Source organism: Erpetoichthys calabaricus, chromosome 9, assembly GCF_900747795.2.
Source record: "Erpetoichthys calabaricus chromosome 9, fErpCal1.3, whole genome shotgun sequence".
Taxonomy (NCBI): domain Eukaryota; kingdom Metazoa; phylum Chordata; class Cladistia; order Polypteriformes; family Polypteridae; genus Erpetoichthys; species Erpetoichthys calabaricus.
The window spans coordinates 29,106,126-29,122,647 of record NC_041402.2 but is presented as its reverse complement, the minus strand read 5'-3'; the positions used below and the strand labels follow the sequence as shown (position 1 = coordinate 29,122,647).

Sequence of the window (16,522 nt, the reverse complement as noted above, 5' to 3'; positions counted from 1 at the left end):
TTTATTTCTAAACAGTTTAAGTTTGAGGGTGGAAAAGGGGAAGCACAGAGGTGCAAAGGTTATTGCTTCATTTTCACAGATTCAAAATCTGTTGATTTTGCATGGTCAAACAAACACCCTATAACTTGCAGTATTTGAAACATAAACTAAGCAGTGCACAAAGAGACAGACGACAGGTTTTCCTTAAATTCTGTATACAACTCATTTTTTGTCTTGTGTGTTTTGTTTTATAGCAAGCAAGATTTTTAGCTACATCTACTTATTACTGAAGATACTTTTGCAAAACTTTGTTGACATTGTTCCACATCAGACTCTTCTATTTGCTAATATAATGTACAAGTTAAGATATTAATCATATTCACTTTGAAAATATGGAGAAAATTAGACAAATACATTTTATGACATAGTTTCTTATTCAGTTTGGAGCAATAAAGAAAGGCTATGATGGTGATAGAACAAATAAAGTTTGACATTTATAGAGTTGTGGTGCTGGGCACACAATAAGAAAAACAAACAAAGCTTATTATTTGGGTCTTGAGAAATGACCCTCATTCCTTCATCTACTTTTTCATAAAACAGACAAAAACTTGCAGTGGGAGTTATAAAGTCCAATTGAAAATTTATTTCTCATGGCTACTCTCCACTGAATTTTCTTTTGTTTATTACTCTCTTTCTTCCTGCCATTATTTTTTTCATACATAATTCTGCCAAGGGTGTGCACATTAAAGAATTTCCTTTAGCTTTTGGTGCCCCTTTGCTTGAGAAGTAGCCCTGTGGACTGTTTCTCACAGTAGGGTACAAAAATAGAATGGAAGTGATGCATGCTGGGGGTGTGATGTTAACTGCTCACACTGTATAGAGAAAGGTAAAATTGAGCACATTTTGTTAGTGGTCCATTAAAAAAATGTGTATCTGCATATAGTAGGACCTTTAAAGGTTACTCATCCATAGTATATAAAAATACAGAAGCAACACTGCACTGCTTGTTTTTTTCTCTTAAATCTAACTAATATTCTTGTTTAGTCTTTGGGCATTATGTAGGCTCTGGCTTTCACTTGACATTTCCTTGTGACTTGGTTGAAAACAAGTATAACAGCAGAGAGGTAATACTGTTTATAAAAATGGTGTCAATAAAAACACTAATGATGCAAAAAATCTTCAATATTAACAATGCAAAGTTTAGACAAGGATGATATTAAAAGATATCTTTTTTTTTTCCTCCCTGTGTATATTATTTAAATATCTATCACACAATTCCAGTGTGTCACAAGTTTGCATACACTTTGTTAACTTTGCTTTTAAACAGCTTGTAATATTCCAGGAAAAATATCAAGCCTTTAAGAAATTAGACAGTTAGCTTCTGATAGCAAATTAACCTAATTGGAGTCAACACGCAATGTATGTTAAGCCCTACTGTCAAATTTACTGAATTGGAAAATCAAAAGAATTCAGCCAAGACCTCAGAAAATAATTGTTGACCTTTACAAATCTGGTTCATCCTTGGAACAATTTCCAAACTCCTGAAGGTTCCACATTCATCTGTATAAACAATAATACGCAAGCAATTAACACCATGGAACCACACATCCATCATAGCACTCAGGAAGAAAACACATTTGGTCTCCTAGAGAAAAACATACTTTGGCACAAAAAGTGTAAAATCCCAGAATAATGGCACATCACCTTTTGTAAATGCCTGAGAAAACAGGCAGACAAGTATCCATATCCACAGTAAAATGAGTCCTATATTACTATAACCTCAAGGGCTGCTTAGCAAGGAAAAAGCCACTGCTCCAAAGCTGCAATAAATAAGCAAGACTGCAGTTTGCAGTGGCACAAGGGGACAAAGATCTTACCTCCTGGAGAAATGTCCTCTGGTCTGATGAACCCAAGATCAAACTGTTTGGCCATAATGACCATAGTTGTGTTTGGAGGAAAGGGGGTAAGGCTTGCAAGCCAAAAAACGCCATCCCATCCGTCAAGCATGGGAGAGGCATCATTAAGTTGTGGGAGTGCTTTGATACAGGAGAGACTTGTGCACTTCACTTAATACATGGCATCTTGAGGAAGGAAAATTATGTAGATATACTGTAGCAACATCTCAAGAGCTCAGCAAGGAAGTTGAAGCTCAGTCGCAGATGGGTCTTCCAAATGGTCAGTGACCTTAAGCATATCTCCAGAGTTGTGGCAAAATAGCATAAGGACAACAAGGTTAAGGTATTGGAGTGGCCATCACAAAGCCCTTTTCTCAATCCGATTGTAGATTTAAACAGAAAAGCGTGTGTGAGCAAGGAGGCCTAGAAACTTGTCCCAGTTACACTACTTCTGTCTGAAGGAATGGGCCAAAATTCTAGTAACATATTATAAGAAGCTTGTGGAAGGCTACCCAAAACGTTCAGCTCAAGTTAACCAATTTCAAGGCAATGCTAATAAATATTAACAAAGTATTTTTAAACTTGTGACCTACTGGAATTGTGATGTGGTCAATAAAAAGTTAAACACTCTGTCTGCGAACATTATTGGAAAAAAATTACTTTTGCCCTGCACAAAGTAGATGTCTTAAACGATATGCCAAATTTATAGTTTGTTAGTATAAAATCTGTGGAGGGGTTATAAAGTGAGTTTTAAAGAAATCATCTAAGTGTACAGTATGTAAACTTCTCACTTCAACTGTACCTTCTACCGGGCATATAGTATACTGTAGTTACAAAAGGGCAAGTTAAGCTGAGGGTTAGGAGAATTGGCATACAGTTAAATTTCATGTCATATACTTATATTTTTGGTTTGTTTTTTGCATCACATCCTTTAGGTTTTATGTTAAACTAGTCATTTAGCCCGTTACAATAACGGGCGCTAGAACAGTAGTGCATAAACATTAGTAGGAACAGTCTATATTAAATGGCAAGGGACTTTGACCTCATTCTTTTTGTTGGTCGTATTTTTCTTTCTTTCAGCCTTTCTTTTGTTGATGTTTACTTGCTGAGCTGACCGTTCTTCGTGGGCTGCCGCCGTGTATTGTGTGTCTTTAATTTTCTGTGACAGTAATACTGTCTTGTACGGCTCCATTCAATAAGGGCTGCGCCCAATTGAGGTTGCCCTTTTGAGGCTCGCCTTTTTGTGTGCGCCCTTATTGAAGGATACCGTCTTGTACGTCCGCTGGCTTGCACGTCCGTAATATACCTTTAATTTTCTCTGGTGGTAATACAGGCGTGCGCATCGGTAATATGCCTTTAATCTCCTCTGACAGTAATACTGGCTTGTATGTGGCTGTAATATGCGTCACTGTATTGTGTACCTTTAATTTCCTCTCGCAGTAATACTGGTTAGTATTTCCGTAAAACGCCTTCATCAGAAGACACCCACACACGGACACCTGGACGCACATAGGGATTTTATATATATAGATGCCAGAGGAAGCTTATGTGTGGTGTGTACATGTTTACAATTTTCTGGTATAAATTAATTTAGTCCTCCAATGAAGAAATCACTTGTTTGGGTTGGGGGGCAACATTGTGCTTAATGTAAACCACTCTCATTGATATGAATAATGAGTGCCACTGATAACATTTGCCTGTGGTTTTCTGGAGGTTTTCAAGCAGCTTGTTGTCATATTGCTTTTTCTTGAAATGGAATTGTTTAATCATCAAACTCATACTTTGTTTGCAGTGAGTAATTATTTTGGAGTAGATATATTTGTGACTTCTTGATATAGTAATTGATTCTGAGGAGTTTGGAAGACATGGCCAAATTCATCTTCAGACTCTGATGAGTATTTCTTGGTGCTGTGGGCACAGATATTATGTATTTTCAACACAGTATTGTTTGGAAAGTGATAGACTGTGCACCATTTTAGTGGTCCATTTAAATTATGCCAGCATTTCATTTCTTACTTTGACAACACATCATAAAGTCATCTGAAGCCTTCCCCGTAGATAACTTTTTTGTGTATATTTTAGATTTTTACATATAAATAAATGTATCTAGTCATTGCTCTAAACAGATGGAGGTAACTTTTCGAATGAAGACTGTTTCTGGCTAGACTATTTTTCAGTAGTGAAGTGCCTTAGTAAGTTCCCTGATTTTTTTTTTCCTTGTAAGCAAAATAATACTGATAAGTAAGTTTGTAAATTTTGAATTGCAAATTAAAAAACCTTTGTATTAATTCCAATATTTCTGGTTATACAAGGAAAGGCAGCAGTGAAAGTAGGCTTTGAAAACAAAAATATACAAACAATCTCTTGTCTCCAGAGTGTTAATATTGGTAACACTGGTAAATTCTTAGTTCATGCAATGAAAATAGAGCTTTTTTATTATGCCCATTTATGTTTGTTCTTAACAAGCTGTGTACCATCTTTAGCCCAGCATCATCCTCTGTGGACACAGAAAGCCAGCTGTGACCACTAGTTATTAAAACATGCTTGGAAAAATCTCATTTGTTAACATTTAATTAAAATATTTGTTTAGTTTTACTTTATAATTAAAATGATTTTACTTTGTAATTAAAATTGAACAGACTGAGCCTAAATTTACACAAAGGCAGATTTTATTGTTATGGACAATTCATATAATATATCCTCTTTAATAAAACCCCTGTGTGCGTCCAGTGTCCGTGTGTGTCTGTCTTCTGGTGAAGTGCGCGGGGCACGGTGCGACGCTTTTAAAGCAGATGCTTCAAAGGCCGTCTGACGCGTCACACAAGACAGAGAGGGCGGGACCTATAAAATATCACGCGGCTGATCCCATCGGATTTCGGTAAATGAGGTAAGACTTAAAACATAAAACACGAAAAATCCAATCGGGTACTGAGACGCGGAGACCAGCTTCCCCATTGTTGTGCACGTGTTCACTCTGAGGATGTCAGATTTGCGATTAAGAAGCTTGGCCTGGTAAAGTGTCAGTCGTTGAAGAGGTTTTCCTAAATATACGAATTTTCATGATATTACATTACGATGACTTTTAAAAGTGGATTTATTTTCATGCACATTACATCAGTTGCTGTGGAGAATCTGCTGATTGCCCACTGTTGTGACAGAAAATTAAACACATATTACGGACAGTAAAGCCAGTATTACTGTCAGAGAAAATTACAGGCATTTTACGGAAAAAATTTAATGAGGTTAAAGGTCCCTTGCCATTTAATATAGACTGTTCCTACTAATGTTTATGGACTACTGTTCTAGTGCCCGTTATTGTAACGGGCTTAATGTCTAGTACAGTAATCCCTCACCTATCGCGGGGGTTACGTTCCAGAGCCCCCCGCGATAGGTGAAAATCCGCGAAGTAGCGACCTATATTTATTTTATTATTTATACATATTTTAAGGCTTTATAAACCCTTCCCACACTCTTATAAACCTTTCTCACTCTCTTGTTAACCTTTCCTACGCTCTTATAAACACTTCCTATGCTCTTAAACACTTTCTACATTCTTAAACACCTCAGACCAACACTGCACACTGCACGCAGCGATCAGACGTCAATGTGTGTGCACTCGCTTTGTGAAGGGGGGCAGCTGAACTCACGCTGAGCAGAAATGGACTTTGTGCTGCGTCTGCCAAAATGCCTGCTTGTCGCTCTGCGCGTTCGGAAGAAGGAGTGTGTGTGTGTGTGTGTGTGTGTGTGTGTGTGTGTGTGGGTGTGTGACAGCTGAACGCACCTTCGCTCAAACCCCCCCTCCCTGGAAGCGCAGTACGCTCCTGCCACTTCGCATTGTCAAGGGTGTGGGGAGCTGAATGAACGCTAAGGAGAAGTGGACTTTGTGCTGCTTGTCGCTCTGCGTGTCAATAATTTTAAGCCTGTACATCACCAATTTTCCTGTCTCACTGTTTTGTCTTGCGTGAAGTTAAAATGTTTTATAATAGTGAGATGTTACTCATATCCTTAGCCCGACATCCACATATCATATGTGTTAACAAAGTGTGTTTTATAAGTTTACATGTGTTTAAAGCATGTGGGATGGGTATTTTAAGTCTTAAACTATAACAATGTTTGTTTATATGGTCTTTCTATATCGCGTATTTTCTCCTGTTGCTGATGGGTCTGGAACATAACTTCCGCGATAGGCGGGCAATCACTTGTATTTAAAAACCCGCGAAGTCGTGAATCCGCGAAAAGTGAACCGCGAAGTAGCGAGGGATTACTTTATTATAATAATATAGCTAATTTTTATATTCGCAATTTGTTTGAGGAAGACACGTTACTAACACTTAACTGAATTTTTCATTTTTACTTGTAGGACTTTAATTGAAGACTGAAGTCCAAAGTAAAAGTAAAGCGTATTTGCTTTAGTTCTCCTCCAAACTCTAACCCCCAACCAATAACCCCCCCACCCGGGATATGATTAAAAATCATAAATCGTGTAAGTCATTTATTAGTGCAATTAAAATGCAGTCAACAACAACAACATAAGTGACCACTTTTACTTCAAACTAAAATGTTTGCAAAACCCATGCTCGTAGAAGTAAAGTGCACTCAGTAGTAAAGAATAGTTTATTCACATGCTCCCATAAATATGAATTTGATAGGGAAGAAGGTTTATTCCACATAATTGTGAAAATTTAATTTCCAAATTTTCAGATTGCATTGCTAACACTGAGAGTTATGATAGTGCCATTTCTGATATAAAGGTCTGCACCATATTTTTCTAAATCTTCTGCATTTCTCAGTCTTAAGACGTTTTAACAGTGGAGTGCTTTCTATTCATAATGCTGGAATCTGACACTACTTTTTATAATTTTAGCAATATATGTTACCTTTAATCTATTTTGCCAACATTTTGTGTATTGCAGGAGTCTCCTCAAGACAGTGCTATTACCAGGGATATCAATCGAACATTTCCTGCTCATGATTACTTTAAGGATACTGGAGGTGATGGACAAGATTCTCTCTACAAGATATGCAAGGTTGTATCTCTTATATGAAAACTATTTTAGCCTTCTTTTAAAGCCACACTTGTTTTATTACCATTCATTTTTCCTTAAATCTTTATAATAGGGCAGCATGATGTATTGCTGCTGTAGTAGTGCTGCTTGCCTCTCAGTAAGGAGACCAGGATTCACATACTAGGTCCTCCCTGCATTAAGTTTCTCCCCATGTCTGTGTTGGTTTCCTCCAGGTGTTCCGGTTTCCTGCCATAGTCCAAAAACATGCAGGTTAAGTGAATTGGAGATCCTAAATTGGCCCTGTTGTGTGGTTGGGGGTGGATGTGTGTATTTGTGTATGTTAAATCTGTGATGGACTGGCGCCTTGTCCCTGTCCAGGGTCTGTTCCTGCCTTGCACCCTGTACTGGCTGGGATAGGCTCCAGCAGACACCCCACAACCCTGTTCACAATTAAGTGGGTTAGAAGATGACTGACATTATGGTAATGACTCATCATTCAGAATATCTACTGCCATAGCAGTTGATAGTAGAAAAGAATAGTTTAGCTTCCTCAGTCAGCATGGGGAATGAGAGCCATCTACCTAAACACTTGGAAGAATCCAATATAGTTCGCAAAGTTGTCCAGCACAGCGTGAACATCAAATTTAATCTGAGAAAGCCCAACTGTAACAACCAGTGTTCCTTATTGAATGGGGATATTTATGTCAACAGAAGCTTATTAGGTGAGGAATGTGTTGTTATAGGTTTATAGTCAATAATTTCATGTGCACAGAGTAAAATGGAATTCTTAACATAATCAAATAAACATGATTATGTGTAAATTTTAGATAAGGATGTAGAAAAAATGCAACAAATAAAACATAGTAAACTTTACTGGTTAATTTTGTGTAAAGGATTTATCACACACAACATTTCTAAAAAAATTTAAAAACTTAGATTTATTCAAACCCAACCCTCACTCATTGTCTTGTGGGTAGTTCAGTCACCATGTGTAGTCTTCGGCCTGATCCTGGCTAGGCGACATGGGCCACTGATGACATGGGACTGGCATTCTGTTTCATCTATCACACTTTATCTTGTGGATGGTAAGCCTACTTGGTAGCTCCCATATCTCCTCTTATGACTATCTCAGTCCAGTCTTCTATGATCACCGAGCCAGCAGCCACTTGTGAAAAGGATCCAAAGGCTAGCTCCATTAGTAGGTCCAAATATTCTTGTTCTGGAAAATCATTCACATGATTAAGAGCCTTTAGGAGAATATTATTTTTGAATGATATTGTAATTGAGTAAGTTTTAAATGCAGTATGAACATAGCCTAAGTTTTTTAGTATGCGATGTATAGCTTTAAAGATATGACTTGAGACATGGGTTAATATCAAACATTAAGCAGTTAAAGAATTATTGAATTTATGTAAATAATGAGTTTTTTTCTAACAACCGGAATACATTTACAATCTAAGTGCATTTTTTAAACTAGTTTGTGGTCAAGGAACAAAGAATCCTACAAAAATAAGGTTATCAGTTACAAAGGAATTAAGATTTTAAAGAAACATTAATTTGAATCAAAAACAACAATCTTACCCTTACCACCACCAGCCCCCTCCCCCGAAAACCTAAAATTGCTGAACTTATACTGATGCTAAACATTTAACAAACTTACTATTTTTAATTAGACTAGATCAAAGCAAATAGTCCTATCTAGGGCTTGGAGATGTAGCTGAAAATTCATATCATGATATTTTTGGACTAAATGTCGATATAGGATATGCATTGATATTTTTCCTATGTAGTTTTACTCAAAAAGAAGTCATGTAGTTATACTGTTCTTATATTCGATTATTTGGATCTAATTGCACAGTAATAACTTTATATGATTTACATTATAATAGCATAAGCATAAATCTGGCTTGTCTAAATGAGCATTTGCATACAACAGGCGACTCTGTTTGTGGTATGAGTGCAGAAAGGGCTTCTTTCTCATCACCCTGCCATACAGATATTCTTTGTACAAATTGCGCTGAATTGTAGAACGATGTACAGATACACCATCTGCAGCAAGATGTTCTTGCAGGTCTTTGGAGGTGATCTGTGGGTTGTCTGTAACCATTCTTACAATCCTGCGCATATGCCGCTCCTGTATTTTTCTTGGCCTGCCAGACCTGGGTTTAACAGCAACTGTGCTTGTGGCCTTCCATTTCCAGATTCCATTCGTTACAGTAGAAAATGACAGTTTAAACCTCTGAGATAGCTTTTTGTAGCCTTCCCCTAAACCATGATACTGAACAATTTTTGTTTTCAGATCTTTTGAGAGTTGCTTTGAGGATCCCATGCTGTCACTCTGGAGAGGAGTGTCAAAGGGAAGCACAACTTGCAATTGACCACCTTAAATACTTTTTCTCATGATTGGAAACACCTGTCTATGAAGTTCAAGTCTTAACGAGCTAATCCTACCAATTTGGTGTTGCAAGTAATCAGCATTGAGCAGTGACATGCATTCAAATCAGCAAAAGTACAAGGGGACCCACATTTTTACACAGCTAGTTTTTCACATTTGATTTAATCTCATACAACTAAATACTGCTTCACTAAAAATCTTTGTTCGGAAAACACCCCAGTACTCAGATGTTCCTAGGAAATGAAAGACATACCACTGTTATCTTTTTTGTTGAAAGTAGATTAAATTATTATGCAGGCTGAGAGGGGATCCCAAACTTTTTCATATGACTGTATATCTCAGTATACAAAACCAACTTATTCTGCACTGTAAAAAAAAAAAAATCAATAGGAGGCGAAAATGATTGGGTAATTATAACAATGGGACAGAAATGAGGTGCCCTTGCACATGCTGTTTACTCAGAACTGACAAATCCAAACCATAATTTCTTACAAAATCATAATTTAGGTCTAAAATTTTTAGAGAGCAATATTTAATTTGAATAAATCTAGTGTGAAATGTACTGTAGCTTCTTTTCGAGGAATACTTGATAACCGTGGCTGAAGTGTTGCCTATGAGAAACAAGCGCTGCATTCATTCATTTGGTTTCTTTATTTTGTTTTTATCAGTGATAGGGCAGAAAAAGTCTTCTCACACAAATAGCTAGTAGACAATATGACTAACAATTTAATAGCTGTGGCAATAGTTTAGGGGCTGTGGAGAAAACAAATCTTTAAGTACTCTTAATGCCTAACAAGGTTTCCTTTTCTTTTTTGGTTTCTGTCACACATTCCAAAGTATCAACACATTTCTTTTTTACAGTTCCTTTTAAACTTGAAGGACTCGTACTTGGCTTACTCTGCGGTATCATCACTACTGTTCTGACTTGTCGTTTTTGCTTTTAGAGAAGGTTAAAAGATTTTGTTGTTTTTTCTTCTCATTTTGTAGGGTGTAACATTTTACATCATAATGACACAAAAAATATTTGCTTTCCGAAATACCACAACAAAATATTTGCAAATAGTATGCACTTGTTGTTGACAAGCGAGCTGATGTGGTAAGAGCAAAACAATGTACCATCATCAAAAGAATGAACCTGCCCTCTCCATAGCTCCTTGGCGAACAACATGTATCCCTACACACTGCCTCCTATACTCGTCATCCCAGGCAGCGCTGCCCCACTCCACTCCAGTATATGTTCAAGTCGTATAAGTGGCAATAACTCTTTGATGAACCGGCAGAAAATTTCTGCTGTTGAAAAACACTGATCTAGGTAGAGATTCTAGGCTTGTCTGTCAGAGGACAGGCAGGGAAGGTAAACAATGGAGCAGAAACACTGGAGTTTATCTGGGGAGACCGGGTAACAAAACAACAAGCAGGAGATATACAGACATACGTGAAAACTAGGGAATTAAGCCGATCAAACACTTCACAAAGTGCACAGGCAGCTAGTTATAAAGCTATTACTTCTGTCTAGTTATAAAGCTCATACTGGTGCTTCTGAATGTGACATTCTGTATGCTAGATGTAGCATTTGTTCTTTTTTATGTAATGTTATATTTTTAGAGCTGCTTTGTGACAATACTTGTTTAAAGCACTATATAAAATGACATGTCAGCACAAAGTAAAGTCAAAACTAATTTCCTCATACAGAACAGATCTACAGCTGTATTTTTAATCCAGTTTTTCTGTCAGATTGCCTCGCTAACTCAGCCCACAATTGCTGACTCTGCGTGTTCTTGTTGCCAGATCAGCACAGCACTGGCACCAGGTATTTATTAATCATTAAACTTTATCCAGCCAGATGAATATGTAGTTAAGCTTAATATGTAATACCATGTGTTTGCTGGATATCTTACCTTGTAAATAAACAAATGTCTCTGTTTGAGCCAGTGAAACGGTGAATGTTAATCTGCTGCTTCATTGTAAGCGTCTTAGCTTGAGGATCTCCTCTTTAACAGACATGTTTTCATCAAGTGCTAGGTCAACACCTGCTAGATCTGGTGCTGAAACCTAGTCATGGTCCTTGAGGATTTTATCATCCTCCTCCTCTCCCAGTGTGTCCTCTGTCTGTCACTTTCTCCTCTCCCAAACCCCTGGTCTTGAAAGTGGAACGGAGAAGTTGATCCACTCAAATCGAACAATGCAGGAACCATTCCCCTCTTCAACAGCTTCCACTCTGTCTCAGATGAAAATGCCGGATACAAACTTTGGTGTGAGGACTAACCGTAAGGCTGTCTCTCCAGGTAGTAACAATCCATTTAGATCGGGTTTATCTATCAGAGGGAAATGTATGAAAATTAAGTGCCTTGTTGTACTTATTGGAAGCTCAACATAAAGGTACACAACAATGTTCAGCTCTAGATTTATCTGTATGATTAAACTTAAACTTCTTTTTCTTGGATATTCTTGCGACTAAAATAAATTGCAATGGAAGTGACTGAGCTTGCTGAGATTTCATTGGACGTACGTCTGCATTATCGTGTGCATATAGCATATTAATGTATTACAGTTTTTATTTTTATTTATTGTTCCTTATTTATTTATTTTTTTTTGTATTTATTTTCAAATGATGTATTAAAAAATATTCATATCATGGCACTCGATATATTGCCCAGGCCTAGTCCTGTCTACTCTTATATACATTTATATGTGTATATTGTATTAGGCTAAACCTAAGCAGGTAATCCCATTTACTTTAAGGTATGGGTTTGTGCAGTTTTTTTAAATGGTATTACTTGGTTCCAATATATCATTTGCTCTAATGCACATTATACATCCCACTGAATCTTGTAAAATGCAGTACATCATGTTTTCTACTAATGAAATGGTAATATTTTAAATCACTAATTTTTAAACTCCTAACCTGTGGTGATAATTACAACTTTCTGATGGGTCTTCTTCACACCTAATAATAACTTGTACAGTTGTGATGTCTTTTTTAGCGGTCACAAGTGCTGCTTCCTTACATTTGAAGGCCTCAATTTATGTAACAACTCTGGTATTTAAACATTTTTGTAAGCTTTCAGGATATTTTAGGCCCCAAATTTATTGTGTTTATACTGAGCTTATTAAAGCAGAAATATTAACATTACTTGGTGTTTTGTCTTGGTAGAGTAATATATATTGCTCTACTTTCCCCTATTTTATTATTAATAAGTAGCCTTTGTCAGAATGCCTAATCTCACAGACTTACCACTGTTTATAAGGTATTATAGTATATAACTTATCCCCACCTTCCCTTCTATATCTATAGGCAATTAGGTGTAGTACAAAAACAAGCAGGAGTTAAGTTACACATAAAATAATGTATTATTGATAATATTCATAAATAATAACAGTATGCAAAGTACATTTGAATATTGGCAACCATACAACCTGATTAAATGGTGATGTGTAGTTTCAGGCGGCACACAGACTTGTAGTTATTTAAAATGTCTCTAGTTAAAGCATCATTCAGCCTTCTTCAGAACAGGCCGTATGCCTGTTCCAATACGGCTGCCGAGCTGTGGTCTCCATTGTGTTTTCTGTTTCAGTTCATGATGTGATGGTCTTCATCAGATGTTAGTAAGAGAGATATGCTTCTTCATCATCAGAGGTTAGTAAGAGAGATACTTCTTCATCATCAGAGGTTGGTAAGAGAGAGAGATAATGTGGTTGAGCAAGCAGATTTATAGATTTTCTGTCCAACCCCTAGAGCCAATAGGACATCATGGTACTTAAAAGCTTCTGATCCAAGCCAATTCCAAACAGCCATACTTCAGACCAATGGGACAAAGACAATCTTAACACCTGTCATCCCCCAAAACCATATGTTAAGGTGCAGCTTGGCTTCCTTGCGGGGGTTGAAAGACTTTAGCAGAGAGACACTCGCCAAACTGGTTTAAGGCACACCCCCCCCATGTCTGTCGTAAAATTCAAAGAGACCCATTCCTAAAGGGGGTGGGGGGGTAAACACTCACTAATGTAACACTAAATTACATTGCTTTGCCTAAATTACAAATAAAGACATACAAAATATTTATCAAGTTATATGCAAAATCTTGCATCACAACACTTGGTCTTTTAAAAGTTTGTAGAAGGAGGTAGGGGAAGAACTGTTTAATCAAGCAAAAATATATATTTTCAGAAATTAATATTCTGTAAAAATATCCATTGCTACATTGTATTTCTGGGCATTTCTGTGCATATGGCTTTCAACATCTTGTAACAATACTACTTTGTTTTCTTCTTTTAAGAACCTTGACTCACAGTAGCGGATCTTGGTCTCTATGGGGGTCATTCTTTTCATTTCATTGCCTTACCCTTGAGTTATTCATGTCGTTTTTCTGATATCCAATCAAGGAGTAGTATTTGTGGATCATTCTTTTCATTTCATTGCCTTACCCTTGAGTTATTCATGTCGTTTTTCTGATATCCAATCAAGGAGTAGTATTTGTGGACTTCCCTTCTTTCTCCTTATATAATTGATCTAAAAAGTGCATCTCTTCTGATGGTGTCAAATGTTTTTGTCTCAATTTTATCATATTTTATTGATGATTTTTTTATCGTCTGCCACAGTTTTAAGCACTTTTCATTAGATTTATGTTCTCTCCATGTATTTTTTATATGTACCTATAGTCTACATCTTGAATCCCTCTAATTTTTGTATTTCATCTCATCATTAATGTTTTTGGCCCATAGGGCCCGCTACACTCTGTATCAAAGTTTTAACAGTTTCCTTTTAAGCTGTTAGTTTGGACTGCCCTGCATTAGTTCTTTCCTTTAGTTAAATGTTCCCTGCATAGATAGATAGATAGATAGATAGATAGATAGATAGATAGATAGATAGATAGATAGATAGATAGATAGTACGTATCTATGTATGTATGTATGTATGTATGTATGTATGTATGTATGTATGTATGTACGTACGTACTTTATTAATCCCAAGGGGAAATTCACATACTCCAGCAGTAGCATACTGATAAAAAACAATATTAAATTAAAGAGTGATAAAAATGCAGGTATAACCGACGATAGCTTTGTATAATGTTGACGTTTACCCCCCCCCCCCCCCCCGCCCCAGGTGGTAGTGTGGGGGAGGAACGATCTCCTCAGTCTGTCAGTGGAGCAGGACATTGACTGCAGTCTGTTGCTGAAGCTGCTCCTCTGTCTGGAGATGATACTGTTCAGTGGATGCAGTGGATTCTCCATGATTGACAGGAGCCTGCTCAGCGCCCGTCGCTCTGACACGGATGTCAAACTGTCCAGCTTCATGCCTACAATAGAGCCTGCCTTCCTCACCAGTTTGTCCAGGCGTGAGGTGTCCCCCTTCTTTATGCTGCCTCCCCAGCACATCACCATGTAGAAGAGGGCGCTTGCCACAACCATCTGATAGAACATCTGCAACATCTTATTGCAGATGTTGAAGGACGACAGCTTAGTTAAACACTCCCTGTTGTCTTCAGTCACAGGCTACCCAGGTAGCAGAACTCCTTCAATTGTTCTGTCTTTTCTCCATATAGTTTTATTTCTAGGTCCATTGTATAGTTTGTCAGTGAAAAGACAGTGTTTAGCCAGCAGCAAAGAGAACCGTCTTTCCATGTTTTGTCCTACCATTTCAGTTTTATTTCAGTATATTTTTAGATAGTGCTCATCATAATTAAATAAAATATCACACATTTGTTTCAAGTATGTATCTCTGTAGCTGGGACCGAATGTCGAATATGAAGGGCAATGTTGAATGGGAGGGGATGTTCTTGATGGGTAGGATGAATTTTTCAAAATAAAAGTTTGTCACAAATGAAGTTGTCAAAATAAAATGTTTTTTATGAATACTCTGAAGATTTCACAGCTTATGCTACATATAATAGGGAAAATATACAATTTAAATATACTGTACAATTTAAACAGAATTGACAGGATACACTGCAAGAGAGTCTAACCCATGTTCCCAAAACTCGGATGTAGACTAAGAACAGCCAGCCTAAGGGCATGTTGATTTCAAGCTGTCATTTTTTAAACTTGCTTAGAGTTTCTTTAATCTCCATTGCATGCTGCAGTGGATGATTTTGAGTGTGCGCTCTAGTGTCAAGTTCATGCGCTCATATTTTATTCCTAAATACTTGCAGTCAAAACCCCCCCAACAACGGCTGATTGGCGCACAGTGATCAAAGCCTCCTGCTGTTCAAGAGCACTGGCTTCACTTCGCTCTACATCACTTTTCAGTTTTCATTTCACATTCTGGATTTTTAATGTGAATTCTTCACATTCTGCATTTTTAATGTCACTTTTAGGCCATCACAGTTTCCTCATTCCACTCTCTCGAATTTTAGTGTTCATTTCATACCTTCACTTTCTCTTCATTTTACCTTCTCATAACTTTAACTCTTGCCATTTTTAACCTTCATTTCAGGTTGTCACCGATCTCAGCTAAAATAAAATGCAGTGAGATTTACTTTCCTATTCTTCTTGCTTGCTATTTGGCTCGCCTCACCTAATACTAATAAGTTGCATTTATAAAGCACCTTTCACAAACCCAAGGTCGCTTTACATATAGATGGGGAGAGAAAAAAAATATCACACACAAGTGGAAAGTTCTGAGTTGAGATTTAAAGGTGGAGAAAGAGGAGCAGTCTCAGAGAGACTGAGGAAGAGAGTTCCAGAGTTGAGGGGCTATAACACTGAAGGACCTGCCTCCCAGGGTGGAGAGTCTGGTGCGAAGGGCAGAAAGGAGATTACTGTGCGAGGACCTGAGAGAGCGACAAGGAGTGTAAGGAGCTAGGAGCTGAATGAGGTAAACAGGGGCAATGTTATATAGGGCTTTGAAGGTGAGCAGAAACTTGAATTTAATCCTTGTTGCAACTGGTAACCAGCGAAGTTTGGGAGAGAACAGGGGAGATATGAGCAGAACTCTTTTTGTGAGTGAGGACTCTGGCTTCAGAGTTCTGAATGTAATGTAGCTTCTGTATAGATTTTGCAGGGAGACCAATGAAGAGGGAATTACAGTAATTAATATGAGACATTATGAAACAATGAATCAGAGTTTGAGCATTATTAAAGGACAAAAATGTACAGAGTCGAGCAATGTTACGGAGAAGATAGAATGAAATTTTGGACAGAGATCTAATGTGTAGTTCAAAATTAAGTGATGAATCAAACAAAACACCAAGGTTTCTGACAACAGGAGCAGGTTTGACAAGAGTACAATCAATTGAACAGAGAAG

At 37.4% G+C, this 16,522-nt stretch overlaps 1 protein-coding gene across 3 annotated transcripts in view; it reads left to right on the top strand.

The window, feature by feature from the left end:
* The window catches only part of LOC114657408 (rab GTPase-activating protein 1), a 211,885-nt gene that overhangs the window by 127,020 nt on the left and 68,343 nt on the right, over window positions 1–16,522 (top strand). For all 3 annotated transcript variants that reach the window (XM_051931762.1, XM_028809212.2, XM_028809211.2), the window contains one exon: window positions 6,788–6,901. In XM_051931762.1, coding sequence (XP_051787722.1) covers window positions 6,788–6,901 — 114 coding nt within the window. The remainder of the gene's footprint in view (window positions 1–6,787; window positions 6,902–16,522) is intronic.